Below are 12,516 nucleotides of genomic sequence, written 5' to 3'. Positions count from 1 at the left end.
GGACCCATCTACACTGGTCCACCTGTGACTGGGACCCATCTACACTGGTCCATGTGTGACTGGGACCCATCTACACCGGTCCACCTGTGACTGGGACCCATCTACACTGGTCCACCTGTGACTGGGACCCATCTACACTGGTCCATGTGTGACTGGGACCCATCTACACTGGTCTATGTGTGACTGGGACCCATCTACACTGGTCCACCTGTGACTGGGACCCATCTACACTGGTCCACCTGTGACTGGGACCCATCTACACTGGTCCATGTGTGTCTGGGACCCATCTACACTGGTCCACCTGTGACTGGGACCCATCTACACTGGTCCACCTGTGACTGGGACCCATCTACACTGGTCTATGTGTGACTGGGACCCATCTACACTGGTCTATGTGTGACTGGGACCCATCTACACTGGTCCACCTGTGACTGGGACCCATCTACACTGGTCCACCTGTGACTGGGACCCATCTACACTGGTCCACCTGTGACTGGGACCCATCTACACTGGTCCACCTGTGACTGGGACCCATCTACACTGGTCCACCTGTGACTGGGACCCATCTACACTGGTCCACCTGTGACTGGGACCCATCTACACTGGTCCGCGTGTGTGACTGGGACCCATCTACACTGGTCCATGTGTGACTGGGACCCATCTACACTGGTCCACCTGTGACTGGGACCCATCTACACTGGTCCACCTGTGACTGGGACCCATCTACACTGGTCTATGTGTGACTGGGACCCATCTACAGTGGTCCATGTGAGACTGGGACCCATCTTGGACCACAGACATCACCCGTGGTCAGGATCAAACCCGGGTCATCTGGCGCTGTAAGGCAACAACTCTACCGCTGCGCCACTTCAGTTCAGTTTAATTTATTGTCACGTGTACCGAGGTACAGTGAACATCTTTTTGTTGCGTGCTAACCAGTCAGCAGAAAGACTGTACGTGGTTACAATCGATCCATTCACAGTGTACAGATACATGATAAGGGAATAACGTTTCATAGTCAATGTAGGAGTAGAGATGTAGGGGCGTGGAGCGATCGTGATGCCAGTTTGTACATCTGTGTACGTGTTGGCGCCGCGGTGGAACCTCTGAGGGTGAACGGTAAAATCCCCGGAGCTGAAACAAGTTCCGTTACTGCTCTGATTTCAAGACAGGAATCTTACTGATAAATAATTTGCAGTTTGGTTGCTAGGATGTTGTGCAGCCGGGATGCTTTCTATAGCAACGTGTGATGGGTTATTGAGTTACTCTGCTTTTGTACGACTGCAACAAGGTGGATGTGTGAGTAACGGCTTTGATGGGTTGTGGAGCTATCAGCTCTGTCTCATTCAGCTTTAGCACCGGCAGATAGATTTGACTATAACGTTCTAACAAAGGGCGGCACGGTGGCGCAGCGGTAGAGTTGCTGCCTCACAGCGCCAGAGACCCGGGTTCCATCCTGACATCTGGTGCTGTCTGTACGGAGTTTGCACGTTCTCCCCGTGACCTGCGTGGGTTTTCTCCGGGTGCTCCGGTTTCTTCCCACACTCCAAAAACGTGCAGGTTTGTAGGTTAATTGGCTTCTGTAAATTGTCCCTAGTGTGTAGGATAGGAACAAGTGATTGTTGGTTGGCATGGACCTGGTGGGCCGAAGGGCCTGTTTCCATGCTGTATCTCTAAACAAAATTAAACACTAAAGATGAGAGGGCAGCTCATAGAGAGGGTAGGATTAGTTAAATGGGTGATGGTTAGCATGGACTGGACGGGCCGAATGGCCTGTCTCTCTCCATAAGCCTGGAGAATGGCGTGCCTGTTCTTAGAAGCGACATCTGACAGGAAGCAACGCTGAATGTTGTAGGAGTAGTTTGCTATCGGCCAAGCTTCTGGGAATCTAGAGTTGGCATGTGGCATTGTTAGTAGCTTGTAGGCCATGTGGCATTTGAGGAAAGCACCCTATGTTGTCCTGGGCCTGACACACGTTCCCATTGTAGATGTGGGCTGACAATGATCCTGAGATCATGTGCAAACTCTGTCCCAGCCAACATGACTTGTAGACCCACAGGGTTCAAACTGCCCAATGGTGGCTGAACACCAGAGGTTTGGAGAGGCCAGTCCGTGCTGTTGCCTTGGTGATAATTAGAAGACCAACTTAGGGCAAGGAACTGCTGGTCAAAGGATACAGAGTGCTGGAGTAACTCAGCGGGTCAGGCAGCATCTGTGGAGAACATGGATAGGTGATGTTTCACAGAGTGCTGGAGTAACTCAGTAGGTCAGGCAGCATCTGTGGAGAACATGGATAGGTGACGTTTCACAGAGTGCTGGAGTAACTCAGCGGGTCAGGCAGCATCTCTGGGGAAGGAACGGTGATGTTTTAGGTCGAGGCCCTTGAGACCTCTCCGGAGATGCTGCCTGTCCCGCTGAGATACTCCAGCATTTTGTGTCTATCTTCGGTGTAAACCAACATCTGCAGTTCCTTCCCGCACATCACCTATCCATGTTCTCCAGAAATGTTGCCTCACCTGTGGAGTTACTCCAGCACTTTTCTTTTTTTTTGGTGAACCAGTATCTGTAGTTCCTTGTTTCTATGTCTCAGTCCAAAGCTGGCTAACTTTTTTTAATCAATTCTTGATGTTTGCCGGTTCACTCGGCTAACTCTGAGTTTGATCTCCTCTCCTCGGTTTCATGAATGACCACGTGCCTGTAGGTCACCGCCGTCTGTTTTAGCATGGACTTTACTTCATTCCCCCCCATCTGTCTTTCCCTGGGCCATTCTGACCACAGCCTGCTTTCTTTCAGACGATGTACCAATCCGCACTTGGTTTCCTAAAGAAAACCTGTTCAACTTTCATTCGGCCACGACCACAATGCAGGCGTGAGTATAGAAACATCATTCTCCTTGTTTGTTGCTGGGCGCGGTTGCTGGATAGAGTGGATTTTTAAATGTAAATACTGGTTCTGTTCTGCTGTTTTGTACAATCCCGCAGGCATTGCCACTTTCATTTCACTGCATATCTTTTAATTTTTTTTTTTAAATTTTGATTAGAAGCAAGTACAATAATATGGTACCATAGATACCCAGTATATATTGGCATGTTACATACCCAGTATATATTGGCATGTTACATACCTAGTATATATTGGCATGTTACATACCTAGTATATATTGGCATGTTACATACCCAGTATATATTGGCATGTTACATACCTAGTATATATTGGCATGTTACATACCTAGTATATATTGGCATGTTACATACCTAGTATATATTGGCATGTTACATACCTAGTATATATTGGCATGTTACATACCTAGTATATATTGGCATGTTACATACCTAGTATATATTGGCATGTTACATACCTAGTATATATTGGCATGTTACATACCTAGTATATATTGGCATGTTACATACCTAGTATATATTGGCATGTTACAATACATCTACAGCTTCTTCTTATTTTTATTTTAACAATTAAAAAGGAGACAGAGAAAGAATAGGCATGAAATAGAGAAGTGTGTGATACCAGGAAGTGAGAGAAGGAAGATGAGAAAATAGAATCAGGGGTAGCAGGCAGAAGAATGAAGGAGAGATAGCTATTTGTCATTCTTGTCCACCATTCACCCAGTCCTGAAACGGATCGTATCTACGTTTGTGTTGCACCATATGCTTCTAAGAAGTCACCAAATGGAGACCAAATCCTTAGGAATTGATCTACTTTGTCTGTTAGGAGGAATCGTATTTCTTCAAGATGTAGGGTTTCCGACATGTTTGAAATCCACATTTTAAGTGGTATCGATGTATTTTTCCCTGCACGTCTTGTATGTGTACGTGACAAATAAGGGTGACTTGACAATGTGGAGCGGATGTATCCATCCGGGAGAGCAGTCACCTTTAGGAAGGAGATGAGGAGGAATTTCATTAGTCAGAGGGTGGTGAATCTTCATTGACACCATTGGCTGTGGAGGCAAAAGTCAGTGGATATGATTAAGCTGGAGGCTGAGAGATTCTTGATTAGTTTGGGGTTGTCAGGGGTTATGGGGAGAAGGCAGGAGAATGGGATTGAGAGCGAAAGATAGATCAGCCGTGATTGAATGGTGGAGTAGACGTGATGGGCCGAATGGTCTAATTCTGCTCCTAGAACGTATGACCTTATGAGCCTGGGGCAATAGGGATATCCAGGGGCAATAGGGATATCCAGGGGCAATAGGGATATCCAGGTGCAGGGAGGTAAGGTAAGACTTGATGTGGAGATTTGGAAATAATCTTATTGAAGACTAGAGGGAATACTGTGTGTAGGAAGGAACTGTAGACGCTGGTTTCAACCGAAGATAGACACAAAGTGCTGGAGTAACTCAGCGGGTCAGGCAGCATCTCTGGAGAGAAGGAATGGGTGATGTTTACGGGTCGAGACCCTTCTTCTGTCTGGCTTTGTTCTGGCCTTTTCTTACCTCTAGTTCCGCCCCCTCTATGTCCAGTCTGACGAAGGGTCTCGACCCTGAAACGTCACCCATTCCTTCTCTCCAGAGACGCTGCCCGTCCCGCTGAGCACTTTGCGTCTATCTACGGTACAAGCCAGCACCCGCGCCGTCTCATACCGCTGTGTTGCCGGGTAGTCGGGCGGCACATGAAGCAGAGGGTGTGAGCGAGAGGCAGCAGGAATATCAGCTGCTGAGACCAGGTGCAACGTGACGTAGAGAATATGATCATTCCCTTTTGGCTGAGGTACATTGACAGGAGCTGGCAACAAACACACACAAGGCACACGTTCACTAATGCAAGGATATGTTCCCTTTTATCTGCTGCTTACAGTACATGAAAGGATAATGCATCTGGATTCAGTCAGAACAGAAGCAGCTGGCAGTGAACCAGAGAGTCATGTACAGATCCATACTCTCCCTAAACCCCAAGTAGGATTCCACTAAATCCCCAACTAATTGGATGTCAGTTAATGACTGATCCGTCTGCGAAACCTTTCTGTTATTCTGATCAGTGATTATTTTGCTTAAACCGACAAAAGAATGGCAGCATTTGAGAGCTTGGATCACATTTTAATGAGATCACGCTGAATATTAAATAGCAGTAAGTTTAATTGGCTAGTATGTGGAGGGAGAACTCCCATTGGTGAATTTTATAATTGAATGTGGATTTGATGCAGGAGTGATGTGCCCTGTGTATATACATGATAATCCCAGGGTTTCAACCAATTTACGGGCTGGCGCAGCGGGTAGAGTTGCTGCCTCACAGCGCCAGGGTCCCCGGTTCAATCCCGACTACGGGTGCTGTCTGTACGGAGTTTGCACGTTCTCCCCGTGACCTGCGTGGGTTTTCCCCGGGTGCTCCGGTTTCCTCCCACATTCCAAAGGCGTGCAGGTTTGTGGGTTAATTGGCTTGGTGTAAATGTGTAAATTGTCCGTAGTGTGTGTGTGTGTAGGATAGTGGTGTGCGGGGATCGCTGGCTGGTGCGGACTCGGTTGGTGAATGTCTGTTTCAGTCAGTAATGTGATCTTTCCATTATCCCCCCGTTGCTGCTGATCCACGTTGCCCATCATGAAGAATATCGTAAGTACTTGACTTTATTTCCATGGCAACTCTCTGCTCTTTATGTAGTCTACCCGTGCATGTTAAATACACAGCTGATGTTGCGACATTGCATCCTCCACCAGGGCTTTCCGCGGCTACACAGAGAGGAAGAGGAGGAAGCGTGAGAACGAGTGTGCTGCTGTCATCCAGAGGTACGCAGGTTCTCTCCCCGCCTCCTCTCAGCAAAGTCTTTGCATCCTTGCCCACACCAAACGCACGGTGGCCCAGCGGGTAGAGTTGCTGCCTCACAGCACCAGGGTCCCCGGTTCGATCCTGACCTCGGGTGCTGTCTAAACGGAGTTTGCACGTTCTCCCCGTGACCTGCGTGGGTTTTCTCCGAGATCTTCGGTTTCCTCCCACACTCCAAAGACGTGCAGGTTTGTAGGTTAATGGGCTCTAGTGCGTGTAGGATAGAATTAGTGTACGGGTGATCGCTGGTCGGCGTGGAATGTGGAAACTAAACTAAACATCCTGCTGTGTGCAAGGTTCAGAGATGAGTGTCTGGAGTCCACTTGGAAACAGGCCCTTCGGCCCACCGAGTCTGTGCCGACCAGTGGTCACCTCCATCCTACACACTGGGGTCAATTTACAGAAGCCAATTAACTGACAAACCTGCACGTTTTTGGAGTGTGGGATGAAACCAGAGCACCTGGAGAAAACCCACACGGTCACAGGGAGAACGTGCAAACTCCGTACAGACAGCACCCGTGGTCAGGATCGAACCTAAGTCTCTGGCGCTGTGAGGCAGCAACTCTACCGCTGCGCCACCGTGCCGCCCTTTGTTAGAACTTTTTAGCCAAATCTATCTGCCGGTGCTAAAGCTGAATGAGACTGAGCCGATAGCTCCACAACCCATCACCCATTCAAGCCGTTACTCACACATCCACCTTGTTGCAGTCGTACAAAAGCAGAGTCTCAATAACCCACCACACGTTGCTATAGAAAGCTGCACAACATCCTAGCAACCAAACTGATAATTATTCCTCAATAATATTCCTGTCACCGTGCCCCCCCCCCCGTCACTGTACATTGTGGCTTTTCATTACTGCTACTTTTACCAGAATAAACGTACAAAGAGCTACCGGATCCACAAGTTACAGTCACATCATCACACGCTTTTAGTTTGGAGTCAACTCTGAATATTTGATTCTAAACTTTCTTCGCTGCAGAAATTTCCGTAAGCACCTGCGAATGGTTGGGAGTCGAAGAATTCGAGGTCAGAGTAAGTAGTGACTGTTGTTCTACCTGTTTCTGTGAGTCTGCAATCTTCCTATCGCCTGTTCACCTGATGGTCTGCTGGTTGTTCCCCTGTGTGTGTGGTTCAGCGTGAGAGAGAGAGAGTGTGTGTGTGTGTGTGTGTGTGTGCATGGGAAGTGTGTGTGTGTGTGCATGCATGGAAGTGTGTGTGTGTGTGCATGCATGGAAGTGTGTGTGTGTGTGTTATGAGCAGAAAAAGGTACGACTCTTTGGGCGACTATTCACGACCATACAGGCTTCACATGCCGTCTGTTTGGTGGTGAGTAGTTGCCCAAAGAATCGTACTTTGTTCTGGTTGCCGCTGGATTTTCAACATCTGGAACGTTTCCGGTGACCTGCTGCGATTATGACGCGTGCTGGCAAGTCGCCGAAAAAAATTGCGTAAGTGGGACAGGCCCTTTAGTCTTTCTTACAAACATCCAGTGAATTGGCCTCCACTGCCTTCTGTGGCAGAGAATTCCACACTCACAACTCTCTTGGTGGAAAGTTGTGTATGGCATTGCACTGCATGGTGTGGTTTGCAAGTGTAACATTCACATGGGTACAGTGCCTGCACGAGATCATCCTCAACGATCCAATACAGGAATATAAAAACAACAATAGACAACAGGTGCAGGAGTAGGCCATTCGGCCCTTCGAGCCAGCACCGCCATTCAATGTGGTCATGGCTGATCACCCACAATCAGTACCCCGTTCCTGCCTTCTCCCCATATCCCCTGACTCTGCTATTTTTAGGAGCCCTATCTAGCTCTCTCTTGAAAGCATGCAGAGAACCGGCCTCCACCGCCCCTCTGGCAGAAATTTCCACAGACTCACAACTCTCTGTGAGAAAAAGTTTTTCCTCATCTCCGTTCTAAATGGCTTACCCATTATTTTTAAACTGTGGCACCTGGTTCTGGACTCCTCCAACATCGGGAACATGTTTCCTGCCTCTAGCATGTCCAAACTCTTAATAATCTTATGTTTCAATAAGATCCCTCTCATCCAGAGTGTACAAGCCCAGCCGCTCCATTCTCTCAGCATATGACAGTCCCGCCATCCTGGGAATGGCCTCCAAACGGTGAGGTGAAAGTACAAACCTCATGAGCCTGCTTTTCGGGGTCATTACTGACCAGCGGATACTGGTCACCAGGTGAAACAACTTACAGGTTACCTGTTACAGGTGATACGACTTAATCATGCTACACACAGTGGCTCAGTCTGCAATAACTCTCGATGCTGGGAACTGTCAGCAGGTCAGAAGCCTCTGCGACTAAAACATAGAGACCTTCCCTTTTCAGTCTGAGGCCTTTTGTCGAAGCAGGGACGGAGAGAGGACAGCTTAATCTTCATTTGCACAGAAGGTTGAAGAGTGGCACAGCGGTAGAGTTGCTGCCCCACAGCGCCACAGACATACGTTCATAATTAACTGGAGCAGAATGAAGCCATTCAGGCCACAAGGTCTAAATCAGCGTTCAAGCACAGCTGATCTATCTGTCCCCTAGCCCCATTCTCCTGCCAGATCCCCATAACCCCTGACACCCATGCTGATCACTGGTATTAAACGATCGGTCTGTAGGGTGTGTGTGTGTGTGTGTGTGTGTGTGTGTAAATGTGTATGTATCTATGTGTGTGTGTGTAAATGTGTATGTATCTATGTGTGTGTGTGTGTGTAAATGTGTCTATGTGTGTGTGTGTGTAAATGTGTATGTATCTATGTATGTGTGTGTGTGTGTATGTGTGTGTGTGTGTGTGTGTGTATATGTATCTATGTATGTGTGTGTGTGTGTGTATCTGTGTGTGTGTGTGTAAATGTGTATGTATCTATGTGTGTGTGTGTGTGTAAATGTGTATGTATCTATGTGTGTGTGTGTGTGTGTGTAAATGTGTATGTATCTATGTGTATGTGTGTGTGTGTGTATGTGTGTGTATCTATGTGTGTGTGTGTCAGTGTTTAATTGCTCATTATATCATGCAGAGGATTGAGTTACTCCAGCTACATCTGGCCTCTCTCTGCATTATTTAACACTTGGCGATCTTTAATTACCTTCCCACCTTGCCAATGTCAAACACTAATTAAATCCTGCCCCCTCGGGTGGTTGTGTTGGACTTGATTATGAACATTGGGTCGTGACGCTTGGCGGGACACTGCTAATCACTGCAGAGCAGAGGGGAGTCAGGCAGATGGCCCCTTGTTGTTGGTCGTCAGCCCGACCTCCTGATAATCAGGTGTCTGGATCCCGCCTCATCTCCCTGCAGCGGCATGTGACAGCATTTGACCACTGTGGCTGACCTCTCCCATTGACCTTTCACCTCTGTGGCTGACCTCAGCCCCTCTGTTGTTGACCTTGCCCCTCTGCGGCTGATATCTCCCCTCTGCGGCTGACCTTTCCCCTTGCCCTTTCCCCTCTCCGTTGACCATACCCCTCTCCCGTTGACCTTTCCCCTCTGTTGTGACCCTCCCCTCTCATAGAGACATATCCAGTGTGGAAACAGACCCTTCAGCCCAACTTGCCCACACCGGCCAACATGTCCCATCTACACTAGTCCCACCTGCCTGCGCTTGGTCCATATCCCTCCAAACCTGCCCTGTCCATGTACCTGTCAAAAAGTTTCTTAAATATTGTGATAATCCCAGCTTCGAACTACCTCCTCTGGCAGCTCGTTCCACACACCCACCACCCTCTGTGTGGAAACAGTTATCCCACAGGTGACTATCAAACCTTCATCCCCTCGCATTAAACCTATGGTTATCGATTCCTCTACTCTGGGCAAGAGAATCTGTGCAAGAAAATCTATTCCTCTCATGATTCTATACACCTCTATAAGATCACCCCTGTAACCTATCATTCGCCAGGCTTTGACCTACCCCTGAGACACAAAATGCTGGAGTAACTCAGCGGGACAGGCAGCATCTCTGGAGGGAAGGAATGGGCGATGTTTCAGGTCGAGACTCTTCTTTCCAACCCGAAACGTCACCCATTCCTTCTCTCCAGAGATGCTGCCTGTCCCGCTGAGTTACTCCAGCTTTTTGTGTGTATCTTCGGTTTAAACCAGCATCTGCAGGTCCTTCCTACACAGTTGACCTGACACTCCTTTCTTTCAGCTTTGCATCTCTCTCCACCCCACATTCTGTTTGAAGAAAGGTCCCTACCTGAAATGTCACATGTCCACGTTCTCCAGAGATTAGTATGTCGTTTCCTGCCTCTAGCGTGTCCAAACCCTTCATTATCTTATATGTTTCAATAAGATCCTCTCTCATCCTTCTAATTCTTGTATTATTGTATACATTATACAAAAAGCTATGGACCAATGCATGCTGCATGTATAAATAGTGAGATATTAGTTTCATATCTATTCCTTAAAATTCCACAGATTATATATCTAGTCTGCAATGTACATCGCCCTATCATAGTATGTGTGTGTTGTATTCCCTGCTATTGTCTACAATGCTGGGATATGGGCTAAGTGTTTAGAAGGCAAATACAATTTTTAGAAACATAAATTCTAAAAGGATTGGACTGGATGCAGGAGTGGTATTCAATTCTGCAATTAGTAGAAGGATATATTTAAGAGGGAATGTGGCTTATCAGGGGGTAAAGAAGGCATAACAGGATACTGATTCTGAAAATCATATTGGATTGGGTGCAGGCTGGCTAGATACTCCTGCAGGAAAATGTAAAACTGTTCCCGGTGTTGGGGGGGAGTCCAGAACCAGGAGTCATGCAGTTTAAGAATAAGGGGTCGGCCATTTAGGACTGAGATGAGGAAAAGCCTTTTCACCCAGAGAGTTGTGAATCTGTGGAATTCTCTGCCACAGAAGGCAGTGTAGGCCAATTCACTGGATGTTTTCAAGAGAGAGTTAGATTTAGCTCTTGGGGCTAACAGAATCAAGGGATATGGGGAGAAAGCAGGAACGGGGTACTGATTTTGGATGATCGGCCATGATCTGATTGAATGGCGGTGCTGGCTCGAAGGGCTAAATGGCCTACTCTTGTACCTATTGTCTATGTTACCAATGCTACTGGTATATCCATACATGCTGTATATTATTGTGCATCTATTACATAATCACAGCCTCCTCCTTGCAGGTTTTTGTGAACGACATGAGAAGAATCTTGGCCGCTCCTGGAGTGACCCCACGCCAGTCAAGCCTGACGTGATGTGTGAAACTCGAGAGAGTAGGTTCTCCAGTAACTTGTCACCTCAGATAATTGTCTTGCCTTTTTAGTTTCGTTTTTTAGTTTTGTTTAGAGATACAGCGCAGAAACAGGCCCTTCAGCCCACCTTGTCTGTGCCGACCAGCGATCCCCTGCTAACGGATTGTGTTATCCCAGAAACTGCTGTTGTGCGGCCCTTCATGTTTGCGTCACGTCCTCCTTCATCACGTTATTACCCCACAAGCAGGGCGGCACGGTGGCGCAGCGGTAGAGTTGCCGCCTCACAGCGCCAGAAACCCGGGTTTAATCCTGACTGTCTACACGGAGTTTGCACGCTCTCGCTGTGACTCCGGGTGCTCCGGTTTCCTTCCACACCCCAATGACGTGCAGGTTTGTAGGTTAATTGGCTTGGTATAAATGGTCGGCGCGGACTCGGTGGGCCGAAGGGCCTGTTTCCGTGCTGTATCTCTCAACAAAAACTAAACTCTTATCGAAGTTCCCACCCCAGAATGAGTTGTTGGATGGAATCTAATTGTAGAGCTCAGATGGTTCATCAATGGAGAAAGAAACTCGTTGCCTCTGTGTGTAGGAGAGTGTTAGTGTGCGGGGATCGCTGGTCGTGGCAGACTCAGGGGGGGTCTGTTTCCGTGCTGTATGTCTAAATTAAACTGGACTATCTCCACATGAGACGTTCTCATTGGCGTTTGTAATCAAAGGTATCAAAGGTATTTTATTTTATACCTAGGTGTAGTGAAGTGAAATGCTTCTTGCCATTTTGCAGCACATAAAGAAGGAATACAGACATAACATTAATATGAGTGAAGACACAAGTAACAGATGGGCGCTGCCTTGATCTCGGTCGTGTGTGATGCGCGTGTGATGAAATATTTCTGGGCGAGGCTGCACAGTTGGAACTCTGCCCGTGTCTCCATGGTTATTGTGCCTGATCTCTCTCTTGCGTCACTCCAGGCCAGGAGCTGCAGAGCGTGTGTGCTGCTTCGGACGATGACTTTGACGATCTTAGCTGGGAGGCCGAGAAGGAGCTGGAGCTAATGTCCTGTGACGGTGAAGACTTTGTCCCGCCCAAGATTATGGTGAGTCTAGCGGGGCCAAAAACCTGCACCCAAAGTGCAAAAAACAGTTACCATATAACCATATAACAATTATATGGTTATATGGTAAATGTTTTTTACATAGAAACATAGAAAATAGGTGCAGGAGTAGAGGCCATTCAGCCCTTCGAGCCTGCACCGCCATTCAATATGATCATGGCTGATCACCCAACTCAGTATCCCGTACCTGCCTTCTCTCCATGCCGCCTGATCCCTTTAGCCACACGGGCCACATCTAACTCCCTCATAAATATAGTCAATGAACTGGCCTCAACTAGCTTCTGTGGCAGAGAGTTCCAGAGATTCACCACTCTCTGTGTGAAAAATGTTCTTCTCATCTCGGTCCTAAAACATTTCCCCTTTATCCTTAAACTGTGACCCCTTGTCCTGGACATCCCCAACATCGGGAACAATCTTCCTGCATCTTGC

General features: G+C 47.7%; 1 protein-coding gene across 1 annotated transcript in view; it reads left to right on the top strand.

Annotated features, from left to right (window-relative positions):
- The window catches only part of nsmfb (NMDA receptor synaptonuclear signaling and neuronal migration factor b), a 34,997-nt gene that overhangs the window by 12,595 nt on the left and 9,886 nt on the right, over positions 1–12,516 (top strand). Inside the window, exons 4-8 of the mRNA XM_055660348.1 lie at positions 2,794–2,869; positions 5,663–5,731; positions 6,749–6,801; positions 10,907–10,996; positions 11,945–12,069. Of these exons, the coding sequence (XP_055516323.1) occupies positions 2,794–2,869; positions 5,663–5,731; positions 6,749–6,801; positions 10,907–10,996; positions 11,945–12,069 (413 nt within the window). The remainder of the gene's footprint in view (positions 1–2,793; positions 2,870–5,662; positions 5,732–6,748; positions 6,802–10,906; positions 10,997–11,944; positions 12,070–12,516) is intronic.

This window comes from Leucoraja erinacea, chromosome 31 (genome assembly GCF_028641065.1).
Source record: "Leucoraja erinacea ecotype New England chromosome 31, Leri_hhj_1, whole genome shotgun sequence".
NCBI classification, from domain to species: Eukaryota; Metazoa; Chordata; class Chondrichthyes; order Rajiformes; family Rajidae; genus Leucoraja; species Leucoraja erinaceus.
Note: the sequence above shows the minus strand (reverse complement) of the source record. Positions and strands in the feature narration are given on the sequence as shown.